A 13,035-nucleotide genomic window follows, 5' to 3' on the forward strand; every position below is an offset into this window, starting at 1 on the left:
TGAACCACCCCACCGCCGGCACTCGGATAGTTATCTTGGGCATAGCATTTTACCAAATCACCTCATTCTTTGGGGCAACACGTGAGGAACACAAATGCGAACAAGCCTGAATGGTCCCCAGGACATATGCAACTGAAAACTCACACCCCAGAAGTGACTATGTCCGGTCGTGATGGTCAAGTGGATTAAGGCGTCTTGTACATACCAGATGCGTTGCTTCTGGGAGTATGGGTTCGAGTCACTTCTGGGGTGTGAGTTTTCAGTTGCATATGTCCTGGGGACCATTCAGGCTTGTTCGCATTTGTGTTCCTCACGTGTTGCCCCAAAGAATGAGGTGATTTGGTAAAATGCTATGCCCAAGATAACTATCCGAGTGCCGGCGGTGGGGTGGTTCAAATAGCCTCGGCTATCACCTCATTATGTCCGGTCGTGATGGTCAAGTGGATTAAGGCGTCTTGTACATACCAGATGCGTTGCTTCTGGGAGTATGGGTTCGAGTCACTTCTGGGGTGTGAGTTTTCAGTTGCATATGTCCTGGGGACCATTCAGGCTTGTTCGCATTTGTGTTCCTCACGTGTTGCCCCAAAGAATGAGGTGATTTGGTAAAATGCTATGCCCAAGATAACTATCCGAGTGCCGGCGGTGGGGTGGTTCAAATAGCCTCGGCTATCACCTCATTATGTCCGGTCGTGATGGTCAAGTGGATTAAGGCGTCTTGTACATACCAGATGCGTTGCTTCTGGGAGTATGGGTTCGAGTCACTTCTGGGGTGTGAGTTTTCAGTTGCATATGTCCTGGGGACCATTCAGGCTTGTTCGCATTTGTGTTCCTCACGTGTTGCCCCAAAGAATGAGGTGATTTGGTAAAATGCTATGCCCAAGATAACTATCCGAGTGCCGGCGGTGGGGTGGTTCAAATAGCCTCGGCTATCACCTCATTATGTCCGGTCGTGATGGTCAAGTGGATTAAGGCGTCTTGTACATACCAGATGCGTTGCTTCTGGGAGTATGGGTTCGAGTCACTTCTGGGGTGTGAGTTTTCAGTTGCATATGTCCTGGGGACCATTCAGGCTTGTTCGCATTTGTGTTCCTCACGTGTTGCCCCAAAGAATGAGGTGATTTGGTAAAATGCTATGCCCAAGATAACTATCCGAGTGCCGGCGGTGGGGTGGTTCAAATAGCCTCGGCTATCACCTCATTATGTCCGGTCGTGATGGTCAAGTGGATTAAGGCGTCTTGTACATACCAGATGCGTTGCTTCTGGGAGTATGGGTTCGAGTCACTTCTGGGGTGTGAGTTTTCAGTTGCATATGTCCTGGGGACCATTCAGGCTTGTTCGCATTTGTGTTCCTCACGTGTTGCCCCAAAGAATGAGGTGATTTGGTAAAATGCTATGCCCAAGATAACTATCCGAGTGCCGGCGGTGGGGTGGTTCAAATAGCCTCGGCTATCACCTCATTATGTCCGGTCGTGATGGTCAAGTGGATTAAGGCGTCTTGTACATACCAGATGCGTTGCTTCTGGGAGTATGGGTTCGAGTCACTTCTGGGGTGTGAGTTTTCAGTTGCATATGTCCTGGGGACCATTCAGGCTTGTTCGCATTTGTGTTCCTCACGTGTTGCCCCAAAGAATGAGGTGATTTGGTAAAATGCTATGCCCAAGATAACTATCCGAGTGCCGGCGGTGGGGTGGTTCAAATAGCCTCGGCTATCACCTCATTATGTCCGGTCGTGATGGTCAAGTGGATTAAGGCGTCTTGTACATACCAGATGCGTTGCTTCTGGGAGTATGGGTTCGAGTCACTTCTGGGGTGTGAGTTTTCAGTTGCATATGTCCTGGGGACCATTCAGGCTTGTTCGCATTTGTGTTCCTCACGTGTTGCCCCAAAGAATGAGGTGATTTGGTAAAATGCTATGCCCAAGATAACTATCCGAGTGCCGGCGGTGGGGTGGTTCAAATAGCCTCGGCTATCACCTCATTATGTCCGGTCGTGATGGTCAAGTGGATTAAGGCGTCTTGTACATACCAGATGCGTTGCTTCTGGGAGTATGGGTTCGAGTCACTTCTGGGGTGTGAGTTTTCAGTTGCATATGTCCTGGGGACCATTCAGGCTTGTTCGCATATATATATATATATATATATATATATATATATATATATATATATATATATGTATAGCATGATATTTGATATTGATACAGTAGCATGATATTTTTGTGATGAAGCTCGTAATTTCCCAACTGTATTGGAATAAGGTTAACATACTAATATATGCAATATTATACTTTAACATTTTCTGAAGGTTCTCCCACATTAAAATTGTTTAGCCTATCATCCAAATGTACCATCATGTGCCTTTTCATAAATCCAAGATGACTGAATCTCTTACCACATTCTCAACACTTGAGAGGTCTCTCATCAATACCCACTAACATGTGTTTCATTATAGCACTATGTTCCTTAAATGTTTTATCTTTTCCCACACTCTGGACACATTTGAAGTTTGTCATCCATATGTGCCAACATGTGACTCTTCATAATTCCAAGCTGCCTAAATTTTTTCCCACACTGAACACTCACAAAGCTTTACATTTATGTGTGCCCACATGTGTCTCTTCATATTTCCAAACTGAATTTTTTTTCCACACTCTGGACATTAATGAGGTTTCTCATTTGTATGCACCAACATGTGTCTCTTCAGATATGCACGCAGACGGAATCTTTTCTCACACTCTGGACACTCGTGAAGTTTGTCATCCGTATGTGTTGACATGTGTGTCTTCATATTTCCAAGGTGCCGGAATTTATTCCCACACTTAGGACATTCATGAGGTTTCATATTTGTATGCACTAATGTGTGTTGTATTAGGACACCTCGTACCTTAAATCTTCTGCCACAATCAGCACACTCAAAAGGTCTCTCATCTGAATGCACCATCGAGTGCGTCCTCATATTTCCAAGGGCACGGAATTTCTTCCCACACTCTGGACACTCATGAGGTTTCTCATTTGTATGCAGTAACATGTGTTTTATTAGGGTACCACGTTCCTTAAATCTTCTCTCACAATCGGCACACTCAAAAGGTCTTACATCTGAATGCACCTGCGAGTGCCTCCTCATACTTAAAAGGTGACGGAATCTCTTCCCACACTTTGGACATTCATGAGGTTTGTCATCCGTATGCACCACCATGTGACTCTTCAGAGATGCAAGCTTACGGAATCTTTTCTCGCACTTTGGACACTTGTGAAGTTTGTCATTCGTATGTACCAACATGTGTCTCTTCATATTTACAAGGTGCCGGATTTTCTTGCCACACTCAGGACATTCATGAGGTTTCATATTTGTATGCACTAATGTGTGCTGTATTAGGACGCCACGTGTCTTAAATCTTCTGCCACAATCAGCACATTCAAAAGGTCTTTCATCTGAATGCACGATCGAGTGCTTCCTCATACTTTCAAGATTACGGAATTTCTTCCCACACTCTGGACACTCATGAAGTCTGTCATCCGTATGTGTCAATATGTGTCTCTTCATAGTTTTAAGGTGCTTGAATTTTTTCCCACACTGTGAACATTCATGAGGTTTCTCACTTGAATGCACTAACATGTGGTTTATTAGGGCACCACGTAACTTAAATCTTCTGCCACAATCAGCACATGCAAAAGGTCGTTCACCTGAATGCACTATCAGGTGATTCTTCATACTTCCAAGGACACGGAATTTCTTCCCACACTCTGGACATTTATGAGGTTTGTCATCGGTATGCACCAACATGTGCTTCTTCAGACATACAAGCTGATGGAATCTTTTCTCACACTCTGGACACTCGTGAGGTTTGTCATCTGTATGTGTCAACATGTGACTCTTCATATATCCAAGCTGCCTGAATTTTTTACCACACTTTGGACATTCATGAGGATTCTCACTTGAATGCACTAACATGTGGTTTACTAGGGCACCACGTTCCTTAAATCTTCTTCCACAATCAGCACACTCAAAAGGACTTTCATCTGAATGCACCTTCGAATGCCTTCTCATACTTCCAAGATGACGGAATCTCTTCCCACACTCTGGACATTTATGAGGTTTATCATCCGTATGCACCAACATGTGAATCTTCAGACATTCAAGCCGACTTAATCTTTTTCCACACTCTGGACACTCGTGAAGTTTCTCATCTGTATGCACTAACATGTGAGTCTTCACATATCCTAGCTGCCTGAATCTTTTCCCACACTCTAGACACTCATGAGGTTTATCACCTGTATGCACTAACATGTGAGTCTTTATACTTCCAGGATGACTGAACTTCTTCCCACACTCTGGACACTGATGAGTTTTCATCTTCATGACAGGTACAGTTTGTGTCATGGTTTTTCCTTAATGGTGCTCCTGCTGCTGATTATGGAGCCACGATGGCAGTGGTGCTCGATGTTACATCGCGTTTTCTTGAAGGATAAAATGCAAAGCCATTTGGTTACATTAGCGTCGCCTGTCGATGGAAAAGAATGGACTTTGTAGTGAATAAATGCACTGGTAGGCAGATGTTCGTGGAGCCCCTAGAGTTACTCAGGGAGGCAAGTGCCCCTATCAGAGAACACTAGGTAGCCAAAGTCATGGCCTCTCCTAAACTCGTACCGAAATGGGCAAAAACGCAAAACCTCTTCCAGATCCGTCTGTGAGAGCAGAAGCCAGCCGCCCACCACGCCCTGAGGGGCCCACCAGGAGTGCACCACGCCCTGAGGGGCCCACCAGGAGTGCACCACGCCCTGAGGGAACACAGGAGACCACCAAGACCCGCTAACTCTCGGCACCACTCGACCACGCCGCCGCCGTCGGAGTCTTCCTGCACTAATAACCAGCCAAAAAACTTAAAAACTTCCCTGTGGCCTCGGGCGATAAGCCGCCAGGCGTTGCAACAATCAGGACCGTTGAAGAGGAATGCCTGACGGTGGTATGGAGAGCCAAGGGGGTAATGTCGAGTCACGTGGTCCAGTGGGGGTGTGCACATGGCGTCGGTGTTGTTGTTGATCGCGGGGGACGCTTACACTCCTGTGTCTATCATCACGTTTTCTTCAGACAAAAAAGCTTTGGATAAACTATAGTATACTTGAGTGTCCATGCATTTTGTCAATAATAATGAAATATAATAATAATTTGCTTACACAAATGTACATATATATGATACATGAACAAAGGAAGGGACATAGGTAATAATAAAAATAATAATAATAATAATAATAATTTCGGGCAAATAATTGCCCGAAACGCTATGCGTATAGTAGCTTTAGGTATTGTATGTACTAAATCTATCTTTAAATCAAACAGAATATTTGTACTGTAACTCTGCAACTATGTATGTACTTTTCCCAAATAAATTATTATTATTATTACTATTATTATTATTGATAGATTTATAGATAGAGCTAGTACATACAATGCCTAAAGCCACTATTACGCAAAGCGTTTCGGGCGTGAAAAACACTAAAGACTAAAACTTAATACTAATTGAGATTAAAGTATATAATGTGTTGAGAACAAATAAAAATAAAAAGGGGGGAACATAGCAGAAAAAACAGCTCAAATACAATTAGGTCGACAAACAGCGTTGTTTAAAAAATAACAGACATGGGTTGACAATATAGGGGTAAGGTAGGTTACAGGGAATTTATTAGGTAGCACTTAGTTTTTATCTTAAACTGGTTGGGAGAGGTACAGTCTTTAACATGGTTGGGAAGGTCATTCCACATTCTGGGTCCCTTGATTTGTAGAGCATTTCTAGTTTGATTAAGTCGTACTCTTGGAATATCAAAACTGTATTTATTTTTGGTGTGGTGCTCATGGGTTCTATTACAACCTTCAATGAAGCTTTTGAGGTCAGGATTGGCATTATAGTTCAGCGTTTTATATATATATATATATATATATATATATATATATATATATATATATATATATATATATATATATATGTATATATGTATATATATATATATATATATATATATATATATATATATATATATATATATATATATATATATATATATATATATATATATATATATATATATATATACATATACAATACACATGAGAGGATGTGCAGTGACTTGATATCTAACACATTAAGAGATTTGAGTAGGGGTACCGAGTGATGTCTGGGGCCAGAGTTGGATATTGTCCTAATAGCAGCTTTGTGCTGAGTAATTAGAGGACGTAAATGATTTTGGGTAGTAGAACCCCAAGCACAAATACCATAGTTGAGATAAGGATAGATGAGGGAGTAATAGAGCGTCACCAGGGCAGGGCGAGGTACATAATATATCTCAACAGTTTTTGAAACTTTTTTTTATATATTTAGAATGTGTCCCTGGAAATTCAGCTTGCGGTCAATGAGAACGCCAAGGAATTTGCCATCTATTTTGTTACAAATTTGGCTATTGTTTATCCTGAGATTTATTTGATTTGAGGATTTATTGCCAAACAGAATATAGAAAGTTTTGTCAATGTTAAGGGTGAGTTTGTTGGCAGTTAGCCAAAGATGGACTTTATTTAGCTCAGTATTTACTGTGGCATTTAGAGCAAGGGGGGTCAGGACTGGAGTAAATGAAGATTGTGTCGTCAGCAAATAGAATTGGTTTGAGGTGTTGGGAGGCATTTGGAAAGTCATTAATGTAGATGAGAAAGAGGAGAGGGCCAAGTATGCTGCCCTGAGGAACACCAATGTTGATGGGTAGGGTGGGAGAAATTGAATTATTCACAGAAACATACTTGAGCCTGTCAGTAAGGTAAGATTTGAGGTATTGCAGGGAGTGACCTCTGACTCCATAATGATGTAATTTAAGAAGAAGGTTTTGGTGGTTGACAATGTCAAAAGCCTTACGCATTATATAATAATAATAATAATAATAATAATAATAATAATAATAATAATAATAATAATAATAATAATAATAAAAATAATTGGCTAACTGCCAACAAACTCACCCTTAACATTGACAAAACTTTCTTTATTCTGTTTGGCAATAAATCCTCTAATCAAATAAATCTCAAAATAAACAATACCCAAATTTGTAACAAATTAGATGGCAAATTCCTTGGCATTCTCATTGACCTCAAGCTGAATTTCCAGGGACACATTCTAAATATATCAAAAAAAGTTTAAAAAACTGTTGGCATTCTTTCTAAGATCAGATATTATGTACCCCGCCCTGCCCTGGTGACTCTCTATTACTCCCTTATCTATCCATATCTCAACTATGGTATTTGTGCTTGGGGTTCTACTACCAAAATCATTTACGTCCTCTAATTACTCAACACAAAGCTGTTATTAGGACAATATTCAACTCTGGCCCCAGACATCACTCGGTACCCCTACTCAAATCTCTGAATATGTTAGATATTAAGTCACTGCACATTCTCTCATGTGTATTATACATATATAAAACGCTGAACTGTAATGCCAATCCTGACCTCAAAAGCTTCATAGAAGGTTGTAACAGAACCCATGAGCACCACACCAGAAATAAATACAGTTTTGATATTCCTAGAGTACATGCAACGTTTCGGGCAGGTCCTTAATCTAAGAAAATTTTAAGTAGGTAAATACTTGCAAAATTTATAAAAAATGATAACAGTTACAAAGCAAGAAAAATAATAAAAGATGAGAGAAAATTGTAGGTATATTAAAGCTCATAGGTAGCTCAGATTTATTGCAATGACAGCTTGAATGGTAGTTTAACAAAAATTAGTAGGCACAATACAGCGTATGGCTATCGCATAAAAGAAGACAGCAATGAACACAATGATAAAGTTGTTTGTGTTAAGTACATAAAGATTGGGAGATTGGGTAACACTAGATACAGAGCAAATTTAAAGCTCAGTGTAGGAAACAAAGAAGACGAGATTAGGTACTTTTTGGTTTTAGTTTTAAATAAGGCAAAAGTTGGACAGCTTTTCAATTCACTAGGGAGTGAGTTCCATAGACTAGGTCCCTTAATTTGCATAGAGTGTTTACACAGATTAAGTTTGACTCTGGGGATATCAAAGAGATATTTATTTCTGGTGTGGTGATAATGGGTCCTATTACATCTGTCCAGGGAGAGTTTCAGAGCATGGTTTGCATTTAAGAACAGGGTTTTGTAAATGTAGTTGACACAAGAGAATGTGTGGAGGGAGTTAATATTTAGCAAGTTTAGAGATTTAAACAAGGGAGCTGAGTGTTGTCTGAAAGCAGAGTTAGTTATTATTATGATAGCAGATTTTTGCTGTGTGATGATGGGCTTAAGGTGGTTTGCAGTGGTAGACCCCCATGCACAGATACCATAATTAAGATAGGGGTAGATTAGTGCATAATATAGTGAGAGGAGAGCAGAGTTAGGAACATAATATCTGATTTTGGAGAGTATACCAACTGTCTTAGAGACTTTCTTAGTTATGTGTTGAATGTGGGTGCTGAAGTTGAGTCTCTTGTCTAGGAATAGGCCAAGAAACTTGCCATCATTTTTATTACTGATGTTAATGTTGTCTATCTGTAGCTGAATTGCATTTGATGATTTGCTTCCAAATAAGATGTAGTAGGTCTTTTCTATGTTTAATGTTAGTTTGTTAGTTGACATCCATATGTGGACTTTTTTTAATTCATTATTCACAACATTATTTAGTGTATGTGGGTTGGGGTCTGAATAGATAAGGGTAGTATCATCAGCAAACAATATAGGTTTAAGAATATTAGAGACATTAGGCAGATCATTGATATATATAAGAAATAGAAGAGGTCCCAACATGCTGCCCTGTGGCACCCCAACGGTAATTGGTAGATTGGAAGAAGTTGTATCATTGATGGTTACATATTGGTGTCTGTCACTAAGATAGGATCGGATGTAGTCAAGAACAAGGCCTCGGATTCCATAATGCTGGAGTTTAAGTAAGAGGTAGTTGTGATTAACAGTATCAAAGGCTTTTCTTAGGTCAATGAAGAGTCCAATCGGAAACTCATTTTTGTCAAGGGCTGAGTAGATTACGTCAAGAAGACTAATGATTGCATCATTGGTTCTCTTTTGGGACCGTAAGCCAAACTGGCAGGGGCCGAGTATGTCGAATTTTACAAGGTAGGAATAGAGCTGTTTGTAGATAATTTTTTCAAATATTTTTTTATAGAATGTGTAGATTTGATATTGGTCTATAATATGTATATAATATATAATGGTCTATATAATATATCTGATGCCACATTTATATCTGGCGCCACATCTATATCTGGCGCCACCACCACCCAAACACAGAAAACAACTGCCTGCCGCAGCACCAAGGATCAGCTGACGCCATAAACACACACCGCCCTACGGTGCGGCAAGTCTCTAACGTACACCTCTGTTTCAGTCGCCGCTCCTATCTACAGCACAACTGAACAAACACTTTTGAAACTCTTATCATTCTCAACATAAACGCACCACCCAACAATTGTACTGGTGCAGTCATCGGGAGGATAAACCCTTCATGTAAACTACATTTACTATGGATCCTCTACTATCAAGAAGAAGGACGTCGCCTCCGCCGGACCACTCGACTGGACATTACCCTCTTGGCTCTCGATACCACCGTCAGGCGTTCCTCTTCAACTGTCCGGATTGTTGCGACGCCTGGCGCCTTATCGCCCGGGGCCACAGGGAAGTTTTTAAGTTTTCCGGCTGGTTATTAGTGCGGGAAGACTGTCCGGCGGCGGCGTGGTGGAGTCAGGCGACGCTAATGTAGCCACACGGCTTTGTATTTTACCCTTCAAGGAAACGCCAGAGCACATCCAGCACCGCTGCCATCGTGGCTCCATAATCAGCAGCATTAAGGGAAAACCTTCACACAAACTGCACCTAACATAAAGAAGAAGCACCACCATTGACCGCCAAGTGCTCACATCAAGTCTTAACTCTAAGAAACAACACTCAAGCCTTGCCTAACCCTCAACATTGACACTACCGTGACGCGTCTCTCAACATCACCACTCGTGGAGTCGGCCAGAGGAGAAAACCTTCACACAAACTCCACCTATCATAAAGAAGATGAAAACTCACGAGTGTCCAGAGTGTAGGAAGAAGTTCAGTCATCTTGGAAGTATGAAGAGTCACATGCTAGTACATACTGATGATAAACCTCATGAGTGTCCAGAGTGTGGAAAGAGATTCAGTAGGTTTGGAACTATGAAGAGACACATGCTAATACATACTGATGATAAACCTCATGAGTGTCCAGAGTGTGGGAAAAGATTCAGGCGGCTTGGAAACATGAAGGCACACATGCTAGTACACACTGATGATAAAACTCATGAGTGTCCAGAGTGTGGGAAGATGTTCAGAGGGCTTGGACATATGAGGGGTCACAGAGCAGTGCATACTGATAAAAGGCCTTTTGAGTGTGCGGAGTGTGGCAAAACATTTAAGGATCGTGGAAGTATAATACATCACATGATAGTACATTTGGGTGATAAATCTCATGAATGTCCAGAGTGTGGGAAGAGGTTCCGTCATCTTAGAAGTGTGAAGCGTCACGTGCTGGTACATACTGATAACAAACCTCATGAATGTCGAGAGTGTGGGAAAAGATTCCGTGATCTTGGAAATGTGAAGATCCACATGCTGGTACATACTGATGGTAAACCTCATGAATGTCCAGAGTGTGGGAAGAGATTCCGTCACCCTGGAAATATGAAGAGCCACATGCTGGTACATACTGACAGTAAACCTCATGAATGTCCAGACTGTGGAAAGAGATTCCGTCATCTTGGAAGTATGAAGCGTCACATGTTAGTACATACGGATGATAAGCTTCATGAATGTTCAGAGTATGGGAAAAGATTCCGTGATCTTGGAAATATGAAGATCCACATGCTGGTACATACTGATGGTAAACCTCATGAATGTACAGAGTGTGGGAAAAGATTCTGTGATCTTGTAAATATGAAGATCCACATGCTGGTACATACTGATGGTAAACCTCATGAGTGTCCAGAGTGTGGGAAAAGATTCAGGCAGCTTGGACATATGAGGGGGCACAGAGTAGTGCATACTGATAAAAGGCCTTTTGAGTGTGCCGAGTGTGGCAAGACATTTAAGTGTCGTGGATATATAATACAACACATGGTAGTGCATTTGGAAGATAAACCTCATGAGTGTCCAGAGTGTGGGAAGAGATTCTCTCGTCTATCAAACTTGAAAAAGCACATGATAGTACATTCGGCTAATTGGGTAAACATTTAGAGTGTGTGAGAACATTTAGAGAATGTTAAAATATAATAAGTCTCCTACAATATTAGTATATTAACTTACAATTATTGCAATATAGAGTTTGAAGATTGAGAGTTTCACCCCGAAAATCTCCTAAAATCACCTTGTCAATTGAACGTTCTAAAGGTCTTTTTGTTTTGTTTTGTTTGAAAAATATGATTCACCCCAAAAGGTAAAGCTCCACGGCATGAGGTATTCGGGTTTATTTCTATTTTGTATGAAAAATACTTTTCACCCAAAAGTTAAAGCTTCACGGCACAAGGTATTCAGGTTTATTTTTATCTTCTGTTCTTATTCATTTGTACTCATCATTGTATTAAACATTGAAGCGGGGAACAGAAAACAGTTTTAGATGTATTTATATGAGACTATTTTATTGACATGAAATATGTAGCTTAATTTATACAGTTTATATATAATCCTAAGTTTAAGTATTCCTTAACTGGTGTGTATGGTCATTATGAGCCTGTTTTACCAGGTAAAGTAGTAGCCTGTATTACTTTGATTGGTAATATAATTTATAGTTGTTTTGATTGTTGTACAATAAATTATAGTTAGTATTTATTCTGTCATTAAGTTATTTATTATAAAAAAAGGAGTAATACATGACTTTTATGACATGTTAAGTTTTATATAGAACTTGTTTCACAATTGTCTCGACATACAAGGTTACCATCCACTCACTGTAACATACAAGGTTACCATTCACTCACTGTAACATACAAGGTTACCATCCACTCACTGTAACATACAAGGTTACCATCCACTCACTGTAACCACTATATAGGATTTTTGTAATTAGCACATAAATAAGATTGAGGTACTGTTGTTTATTTATCCAATATTCTTTTGTTTGTCTCCCATAGTTGTTATAGTTATAATTGAAAGTTATTAAGGAATTGGATAAGTAACCAAGATAATTAAAAACATAGATGAGGAAGTGATTACAGTATTATAATGTTCTATAAATCATTTGATAGCAAAATTATCAGTTAATGAGCACTCTGTGGTCACTAAAAGATAAATGGTTATACAGGTATATATAATCCTGAGGCATATCACTGGTATGAATCCCTGCTAAGCATTACCTCACTCACTCACTCACTCGCACACACTCCAGGGAAGACACAGGTGGAAACTGAGTACCCACATGAGCCACAGAGACGTTAGAAGGAACTTTTTCAGTGTCAGAGTAGTTAACGGATGGAATGTATTAGGCAGTGATGTGGTAGAGGCTGACTCCATACACAGTTTCAAATGTAGATATGATAGAGCCCAGTAGGCTCAGGAACCTGTACACCTGCTGATTGACAGTTGAGAGGCGGGACCAAAGAGCCAGAATTCAACCCCTGCAAGCACAACTAGGTGAGTACACACACACATCATTCAGAAACCCAAGTAAGGAGACATTTAGGGCGCTTTACACTGCCTACGTGAGGCCAGTCTTAGAGTATGCCGCCTCATCATGGAGTCCCCATCTGAAGAAGCATATAATGAAACTGGAAAAGGTTCAGAGGTGTGCAACGAGACTCGTCCCAGAGCTACGAGGGATGGGGTATGAGGAGCGCCTGAGGGAACTGTGCCTTACGACACTAGAAAGAAGAAGGGAGAGGGGGGACATGATAGGAATGTATAAAATACTCAGAGGGATTGACAGAGTGGACATAGACGAAATGTTCATGCGGAATAATAGTAACAGAACGAGGGGACATGGATGGAAGCTGGAAACTCAGATGAGTCACAGAGATGT

At 40.6% G+C, this 13,035-nt stretch overlaps 2 protein-coding genes across 2 annotated transcripts; one reads left to right on the forward strand and one right to left on the reverse strand.

Annotated features, from left to right (window-relative positions):
• Nucleotides 1-2,655: 2,655 nt before the first annotated feature.
• Nucleotides 2,656-4,377, reverse strand: LOC123766898 (zinc finger protein 99-like). Its single transcript, XM_069305276.1, has one exon. The coding sequence runs from the start codon at nucleotides 4,375-4,377 to the stop codon at nucleotides 2,656-2,658; it is 1,722 nt and encodes a 573-aa protein (XP_069161377.1).
• Nucleotides 4,378-10,064: 5,687 nt separating this feature from the next.
• On the forward strand, nucleotides 10,065-11,258 carry LOC123766889 (zinc finger protein 99). Its single transcript, XM_045756349.2, has one exon. The coding sequence runs from the start codon at nucleotides 10,065-10,067 to the stop codon at nucleotides 11,256-11,258; it is 1,194 nt and encodes a 397-aa protein (XP_045612305.2).
• Nucleotides 11,259-13,035: the final 1,777 nt, after the last annotated feature.

Source organism: Procambarus clarkii, chromosome 5 (assembly GCF_040958095.1).
Source record: "Procambarus clarkii isolate CNS0578487 chromosome 5, FALCON_Pclarkii_2.0, whole genome shotgun sequence".
NCBI lineage: Eukaryota > Metazoa > Arthropoda > Malacostraca > Decapoda > Cambaridae > Procambarus > Procambarus clarkii.

Bases quoted from the DNA above. Each gene is read 5' to 3' on its own strand.
- LOC123766898 (XM_069305276.1), bottom strand. From the start codon at position 4,377: ATGACACAAACTGTACCTGTCATGAAGATGAAAACTCATCAGTGTCCA.
- LOC123766889 (XM_045756349.2), top strand. From the start codon at position 10,065: ATGAAAACTCACGAGTGTCCAGAGTGTAGGAAGAAGTTCAGTCATCTT.